This window comes from Octopus bimaculoides, chromosome 28 (assembly GCF_046866305.1).
Source record: "Octopus bimaculoides isolate indiv1 chromosome 28, ASM4686630v1, whole genome shotgun sequence".
In the NCBI taxonomy this organism is placed as follows: Eukaryota; Metazoa; Mollusca; class Cephalopoda; order Octopoda; family Octopodidae; genus Octopus; species Octopus bimaculoides.
The window spans coordinates 22,981,493-22,990,530 of NC_142955.1; the positions used below are offsets into that span (position 1 = coordinate 22,981,493).

Sequence of the window (9,038 nt, forward strand, 5' to 3'; positions counted from 1 at the left end):
TGGGGGGACAAACACAGACACACACACATATATATATATATATATATACAACAGGTTTCTTTCAGTTTCCGTCTACCAAAACCACTCACAAGGCTTTGGTTGGCCCCAGGCTATAGTAGAAGGCACTTGCCCAAGGTGCAACGCAGTGGGACTGAACCCGGAAGCATGTGGTTGGTAAGCAAGCTACTTACCACACAGAAACTCCTGTGCCTATATGGTATGAATTTTTTCAGGGAAATGTGTACCCAAAACCTGGTGACAGACAAGAAGAAATTGGGAGGTCTGAAGGGGACAAAATCCTTCTTTTTTAAGAGGAAAAATGAAGTCACAAACACTATCCCAAGACACAGAGATAGAGTACATTGATGAAGACGTCGGCGCAGGAACTGCTATAGCTGTGTTCTGTATGTGTGGTGGTAATGATTCAGTTGAAACTTGGCGACGTCGGGGGGAAAGCTTGTAATTGAAAGTAGTAATTGTCGTCACGGTGGTAATCTTGGTTGGCGCACGACGCTGGTGGCGAAAAGGCTGTTTGGTGATGAGTGTTTGAAGAGGTACGCTTTTACAGAACGATCGACAGACAATTTCTGTACGACCATTAGCGAAAACCTCGAAGAAAAATTTTCTTAACCCAAGATGAAAGAACGACCGTATGAAATGAGTGACAAGAGTTATTGTGTGGCATAAAAGATGTGTGTAATGTGAGAGTGTAAAATGCGACATATACAAACATAAAAAGCAGGCCGTAAATCCTGTCTGTTTTACGTGAGTGGAAAAAATCCACTCCAACAGAGACGAGAATAAAAACCGTGCTTGTTGAGTCGTGTTGACTATGTTTGGAGATGTTGGTAATGAGTTCAGTCTCCATGGGCGTATTTGTTCTTTAGTCGAGGTTCACCAGTTATAAGTTGGTAATCCGTAGTTCATGCTGCGTCTTTTCTTCGTCGGGGGTCACCACTTTAGTAGAAAGTGGGTTATACATCTTTAGATTGTATACCTGACTTTCTACTATAAAATTAAAGAAATAGACGGAACGCTGAACTCCAGACTAAACAACTCAAACAACATTTATTTACTTGGTAAAACATACAAATCTTTTAGGAAATGAGTACAGCAATGAATTCCGGGTAGAGGTAGGGGTCCACCAAGGTTCCGTCCTCAGCCCCCTATTATTTACCATAGTCCTCCAGGCAATCACAGAGGAGTTCAAGACAGGTTGCCCCTGGGAGCTCCTCTATGCTGATGACCTTGCCCTAATTGCGGTGTCACTATCAGAACTAGAGGAGAAGTTTCAGGTGTGGAAGCAAGGTCTAGAATTGAAGGGCCTTAGAGTCAACCTAGCTAAAACCAAAATCCTAATAAGTAGGAAGGTAGATAAAACACAAACCCCTTCAGGTAGATGGCCCTGCTCAGTATGTAGAAAAGGAGTAGGTAGTAACTCTATAAGATGTACCCGGTGCAAGCTATGGACACATAAGAGGTGCAGCAACATCAAAGGCAGGTTAACTAGCAAGTTAGTTTTTGTTTGTGGCAGATGTTCAGGTGCAATAAAGACTGCAAACAAACAGGAAACAACTTCTATCTCATTCCAGGGTGAAAAACTAGAGGTAGTCGATAGCTTCCGCTATCTGGGCGACCAAGTTAGTAGTGGGGGTGGGTGCGCTGAAAGTGTAGCTGCTAGAATAAGAATAGCCTGGGCAAAGTTTAGAGAGCTCTTACCCCTGCTGGCGACAAAGGGACTCTCACTCAGAGTAAAAGGCAGACTGTATGACGCATGCGTACGAACAACCATGCTACATGGCAGTGAAACATGGGCTGTAACTGCTGAGGACATACGTAAGCTCGCAAGGAATGAAGCCAGTATGCTCCGTTGGATGTGTAATGTCAATGTGAATACCCGTCAGAGTGTAAGTATCTTGAGAGAAAAGCTGAACATTAGAAGCATCAGTTGTGGCGTGCAAGAGAGACGATTGCGCTGGTATGGACATGTGGTGAGAATGGAGGAGGATAGCTGCGTGAAAAAGTGCCACACCCTAACAGTTGAGGGAACCCGTGGAAGAGGTAGGCCCAGGAAGACCTGGGCTGAGGTGGTGAGGCAAGACCTTCGTACATTGGGCCTCACCGAGGCGATGACTACGGACCGAGACCTTTGGAAATGGGCTGTGCGTGAGAAGACCCGGCAAGCCAAGTAAGATCGTTGCCAGTGCCCCTGGACTGGTTCTTGTGCGGGTGGCACATGAGATGCACCATTTTGAGCGTGGCCGTTGCCAGTACCGCCTGACTGGCTCCTGTAGGATTTTCGAGCGAGATCGTTGCCAGTGCCCCTGGACTGGCTTGTGCGGGTGGCACATAAAAGACACCATTTCGAGCGTGGCCGTTTTCGTGCGGGTGACACGTAAAAGCACCCACTACACTCTCTGAGTGGTTGGCGTTAGGAAGGGCATCCAGCTGTAGAAACTCTGCCAAATCAGACTGGAGCCTGGTGTTGCCATCCGGTTTCACCAGTCCTCAGTCAAATCGTCCAACCCATGCTAGCATGGAAAGCGGACGTTAAACGATGATGATGATGATGATGATCTTTAGAGGTGAGAATAACGAGCTGTCGAGTATGAGATCGAAAGATGTAGGGACAGCTTTTAAACACACGTCCATGCTCAATCGCTGGCCAGCGAGAAAGAGAATGAATTGAGCGGGAAACGCTTGCTTGTTTTATTCTACGCATGCGCAGGCGTTACTACAGATACATTTGTGCTTAGTCAAGTAACCAGATTCAGAGAATGATTTACCACAAATATCACACTGATATGGCTTCTCTCCTGTATGTAAACGTTTATGACAAGACCATAATTTCTTGAGAATGATTTAACACAGATGTCACAGTGACATCGCTTTTCACCTGTATGAGTACGTTTGTGGTTAGTTAAGTTAACAAATTCAGAGAATGATATACCACAGACATTACAAAGATATGGCTTCTATCCTGTATGAATATGTTTGTGATTAGTGAGACCATCATTTCTAGAGAATGATTTACCACAGATACCACACTCATACGGTTTTTCTCCCGTATGAGTACGTTTGTGGTTAGTTAGATCATGAGATTCAGAGAATGATTTACCACAGATATCACACTGATATGGTTTTTCTCCTGTGTGAGTACGTTTATGACGAGTGAGAACATCATTTCTAGAGAATGATTTACCACAGATGTCACATTTACATGGTTTTTCTCCTGTGTGAGTACGTTTGTGATCAGTTAAGTGACGAGATACAGAGAATGATTTACCACAAATATTACACTGATATGGCTTCTCTCCTGTATGAGTACGTGTGTGCTGAGTTAATTTACTAGACTGAGAAAATGATTTACCACAGATATCACAGTGATATGGTTTTTCTCCTGTATGAGTACGTGTGTGCTTAGTTAAGTCACTAGACTGAGAATATGATTTACCACAGATATTACAGTGATATGGTCTTTCTCCTGTATGAGTACGTGTGTGCTTAGTTACGTCACTAGACTGAAGAAATGATTTACCACAGATATCACAGTGATATGGTTTTTCTCCAGTATGAGTACGTTTATGTCTAGTGAGAACAACATTTCTAGAGAATGATTTACCACAGATGTCACAGTGATATGGTTTTTCTCCTGTATGAATACGGATGTGTTCAGTTAAGTGACTACATACAGAGAATGATTTACCACAGATATCACAGTGATAAGGTTTCTCTCCTGTATGAAGACGTTTATGACAAGTGAGTCCATCATTTCTTGAAAATGATTTACCACAGATGTCACAGTGATATGGTTTTTCTCCTGTGTGAGTACGTTTATGACAAGTGAGATTATCATTTCTAGAGAACGATTTACCACAGATGTCACAGTGATATGGTTTTTCTCTTGTATGAGTACGTCTGTGCTTAGCTAAGTGATCAGATTGAGTAAATGATTTAACACATATATCGCAGTGATATGGCTTCTCTCCTGTGTGAATATGTTTATGAGTAGTAAGACCATCATTTCTAGCGAAAGATGTACCACATATGTCACGCTGATATGGTTTTTCTCCTGTACGAGTACGTTTATGCCTAGTGAGACAAGAATTTCTAGAGAATGATTTACCACAGATATCACAGTGATATGGCTTCTCTCCTGTATGTAAACGTTTATGACAAGTGAGATCATAATTTCTAGAGAACGATTTACCACAGATGTCACAGTGATATGGTTTTTCTCTTGTATGAGTACGTTTATGACTAGTCAAGTGACCAGATTCAGAGAATGATTTACCACAAATATCACACTGATATGGCTTCTCTCCTGTATGTAAACGTTTATGCCTAGTGAGAACAAAATCTCTAGAGAATGAATTACCACAGATACTGCACTGATATGGTTTTTCTCCTGTATGAGTATGTTTATGATGAGTGAGTCCATCCTTTTTTGAAAATGAGTTACCACAAATATCACACTGATATCGTTTTACCATTGTATGAATGCGTTTGTGAGAACATAAAGCAGTTAAGTCAGACAACGATATGGTTTTTCTCCTGTGTGAAGACGTATGTGAACAGTTATAGCAAACCTTTTAGAGAATAATCTACCACTAATACCACTGGGATATGGTTTCTCACTTCTCTCAATACATTTGTGTTTAATGAGGTTACTTTCCAAAGAAAATGATTTTTAACAGATACCACAATGATACAAATGATACAATGATTTTTCAGTCTCTTTTTGCATCTCTTCAACAAAATAATAAATCAATCCTTTAAGTTTTTAACACAATCCATTGTTTCAATAGCTGTCTTCTCCCAGAACAATATACATTTATTTTCTTGTTTCACCTTTTATCTTTCATTTCTTTCAGCTGTTTTCCTATCAACTCTGTTTTCACCAATATCTGAAGATGCCACAAACATATTATAAACTTCATCTATCTTGTACATATTACAGACTGTACAGGAGAGAAATGCTCATTGAGTTATATATTCGTTGCATGTAACGTTTTTCTTTAGTCTTTAAGAGATAATTAATGTTGATGATGAATCTGATGTAAGCAATTCTTTCATGTCACAGTTGTCTGATATTCTGAAATAATAGAGAAACAACTGTATAAGATTTACATCAGACAACATAGTGCAAAGCCTATATCATCTTACAATAATGGACGTTATGTCTGTGTATCTGTCTGTTCCCTTTTCATGGTCAAACGGTTGAACCAATGGTCATGATGTTTTGGAGGATTACAAAGGAGGTAATCAGGGAGGATTTTGGCGAACAAAAAAGTGAAAAATTACAATTATTTAGTGGATATTGAGTTTCATATTAATAAATCACCTTTGATTTTCCTTTTGTAAAATTTCTGGTGATGAGGATGAACTCTGGATATCCACCCCACTGTACAGTTCGTGAATTTAGAGGGTTTAGATTTGTGATACTATCCCCTTATTTCCCATCGTAGATGGGCAGATTCCTAAAGATTCTGCTTGCACATCCACAGCAAACATGACACAGAGCCAGACTTTAGATCATGCAGATGTAATTTAACCCACTCCGATGTTTCTAAAAGGCCAGCTATAAATCGCTATGAGTAGAGCAACAGACTCCAGTAATTTGAGAATTAGTGTCGACCAAACAGGAAATATCATCTACAAAGAAATTTTGTAATGATATTGATATTATCGAAAGGAATATGGTTCATAATTTGAATAAGGAAATTTGTAAACTCTGAATGTATTAAAGTATGAACAAGTGTAAAATAGTGTAAACAACTAAAATAAAAATACATCCAAATTATACTTTTTATGTAGTGGTTGAATGAAGTGCCGTCTTTCATTTGGAGTGGTCCACCAAAACCATCCAGGATAGAGAGGCTGGGAGCCTACTTCAGTTCGGAAGTGAATTGTCACAAACACTATCTCACACGGGAGAAAGTTCATATAGATGTGATATCCCTGGTAAATCATTCTCCACAACTCGTGCTCTAAGTAGACACAAACATATTCACATTATTTACATTTTCGACGCATAATCTCTGCATTTTCACTTATTCATTTCAAACTTATTTGAATTTTCAATCTAATGTAATCCAAAATTATGGGTAAAGAAAGAAATAACAAAAAATATTTGAAAAAAATGGGTGGTGGGTGTGAAATTTCCAAGGGTTCAACCCCGTTTTCGGAACCAAAAAAGAGACATTCGTAGCATAATTAGGAGGTCACCAGAGTTCATTCAATGAAAAAAAAAAAAAAAAATGATTCCGGGATATGGGAGTGCGGCTTGCCATCCACCCCATTTTTCCGAACAAAAATAAGGAATTTGTATTGTATTAGGTGGCTAGGGTACTTCATTCCACGCAAAAAAAATCCGATTTTTTTTTTTTCTCGGTGAAATTGTGTGGGTGAAAGGCTCGAATAATACCGTAATTTTATGGCTGATCAAACGGGAAAAAAACATTAACGTAGGAAAGATGATTGTATGAATATAATGCCATATTTCCTATAAATCAACTTTTGCAAATAGCGACGGATGACTGAGGTTGTATTCAATACTTGCTGGGCTTAAAGCAAAAAATATTGGTCTCTAATACTTTTTCTCACTCTATATTTCTTGCATAATAACTTCAAATGTTTCACTCATTGAAGATGTTAACTTTAACATAGTATTATCCATACAGATGAATTATTTAATATTTAAGTAATTATATACCCCTACTCCAATGAATATACATCGTAATCCATTCATCTTTCAACTACAGTGAAGTCTATATATTTAATTCTAGTAATATTAGACAATGGCTCTATCAAGGTATTGCTTTCACACTGCTGTGCAAAGGATTTACTTGTATTTCCCCATGAATCACTAATTTGTTTCCCATCTCTTCCGTAAGTAACCTCTTCGTGGAACTAAAATTTCACAAGTGAAATGTAACTAACACAGGCTGCGTTTTCAGTTCTTTTTTTTCTTTTTAATAAAGTTTTCAGATATAACCCAATAAGTTTACCATGAATTCCATGAAATATCCACGGGTCCCGCTAGTAAAGATGAAAGTTGTAGTTGAGTAAAAGTTGGCTGACATGGAGGATTGGAAGTCAAGTGAATAATGAAAATAGTTATCTGTATTAGGATGGTTTGCGCTGGATATCAAAATGCTAACACCATAACTGCGGCTTAATGCTTTATGAAAAGTTTAAAGGCTGTAAAACCTATTCATGGACATCTCGTAAACCATCTTAACCACTATGATGGCCTTCAGGGGTGTCTCCAGGCCGAGGTGATGACCAAGATAAAGCACGTGCTCGAAGATCTACCCAGGTACACATTGGAACGCATCGGTTATGTTCCGGAGCCGTCTTCATGTCATGGTGATAGCTGAGGGTAGCTACTTTGAATAATCTGTATTTTTCCAGCTACTTGACATAACCTAGTTGATATTTTTATTCGTTTTCAATTTTCATAAAGTTTATTTTGGGGGGATTGTATATTGTGTTTCCTTTTATGTAATTTGTCAAATTTAGCCCGAACATGCTGCATGATCAAAAACTGGTTGTTTTCGGTGGTGGCACGTAATTTTATGGCAAATCCAACAGAAAGATACATTATATTAACGTAGGAAAGACGACTGTATGAATATAAGCAAATATTTCCTATAAATCGACTTTTACTGGGCTAAAAGCAAAAAAAAAAAAAATATTCGCCTCATATTTTTCTTTCATAATAATCTTCAAATGCTTCATTTATTAAAGATGTTAACATTAGCATAGTACTTTCATACAGATAAATCATTTAAGCAATTATATTTCCCCACGCCAATGAATATACAATTTTCCATCACAACTTACATCGTAATCCGTTCTTTCTACTACAGTGAAGTCTAGATATTTAATTCTTGTTATATTAGACTACGAATCTATCAAATTGTTACTTTCACACCGCTGAGTAAAGGACTTACTTGTATTTCTCCATAAACTTCTAATTTCTGTTTCCCATCTCTTCTTATCTTCGTCTTCAGGAAATGATTTCTTTACAGAACTTAAATTTCACAAGGGAAATGTAAAAACTGACACGGAAAACTGAAACGAAACACACGAAGAAACCGGAAAGTTTCACCGGTGTGAAAAGACTTGAAATTACCCACCAATGTCAAGTTATCTCTCCTTAATCTGAACGCGATTTCAATTAGTCCTCTTTCATCTCCACCCTGTCTCTTTTGCCACTCACGACAGGTTTATATCATTCAATTCATGTAATATTCACGATTCGAAGCTAATTTTAAAATGTGAAGGAAAAAATTGTATTTCTCAGTACAATACTTCACTCTCAGAAAAATCACACTCACCCCTGCCATCCTAGCAGAAAATAATGTTCATCGCAAGATAAATGGACAGTGTCTTGAGAGCTCCTTCTTTGCTTTTTGAATTCGGCACTAAGTACCGAAAGTAGAGAGGCTTCGTTATAACTAGAGAATATTTTACAACTTTACATTTATGCATTTGTTTTGCAAGATTCTTCATGTGAAAACGTGTGTTGCAACAAGTATTGATATTGAGGAATAGTCACAGACGAATAAACCAAAAATACAAAAAAAAAATCTAAAGTTAAAAACGAACGAATAGTAGGTTAATGTTTACATTACCCGGAAACGAGATAAAATAAAATAGTGCCACGGGTGTAAATAAATGTGTAGGAAACGAATATGAAACCAAAACTGAGGAGAAAGCAACTAGGTGATTGGGGAAGATCCGAGTTTTTCCCTCACAACTTTTAGGAAAATGGTTTCTTTTTGAATGAAATTTTATATAAATACCTTTCAAATTGCATAGATTACGATTATAAAGAAATTTGTGTGTAAAACCTTTTCCGAAAAAGTGGGGAGAGGACTTCAGAAAATTCACAAAATCCGATTTTTTCCCTCGTAACTTTAAGGAAAATAGGGCGGAAGTAAAGGGTATGGACTGCACCTCCTTCCGTTTGTTGGGGTTTTTTTTATCTCTGCAGAAACCCATTAATTTGAATGCGGAGATTCAGAATC

At 38.2% G+C, this 9,038-nt stretch overlaps 1 protein-coding gene across 1 annotated transcript; it reads right to left on the bottom strand.

Annotated features, from left to right (window-relative positions):
* Positions 1 to 1,049: 1,049 nt before the first annotated feature.
* LOC149130748 (uncharacterized) lies at positions 1,050 to 4,853 on the bottom strand. The gene has a single exon (XM_089344201.1). It carries the CDS (start codon positions 4,491 to 4,493, stop codon positions 2,976 to 2,978), a length of 1,518 nt encoding a protein of 505 aa, XP_089200327.1. The 5' UTR covers positions 4,494 to 4,853; the 3' UTR covers positions 1,050 to 2,975.
* Positions 4,854 to 9,038: the final 4,185 nt, after the last annotated feature.

Coding starts and splice junctions, on each gene's coding strand:
- LOC149130748 (XM_089344201.1), bottom strand. CDS start 4,493: ATGGTAAAACGATATCAGTGTGATATTTGTGGTAACTCATTTTCAAAA.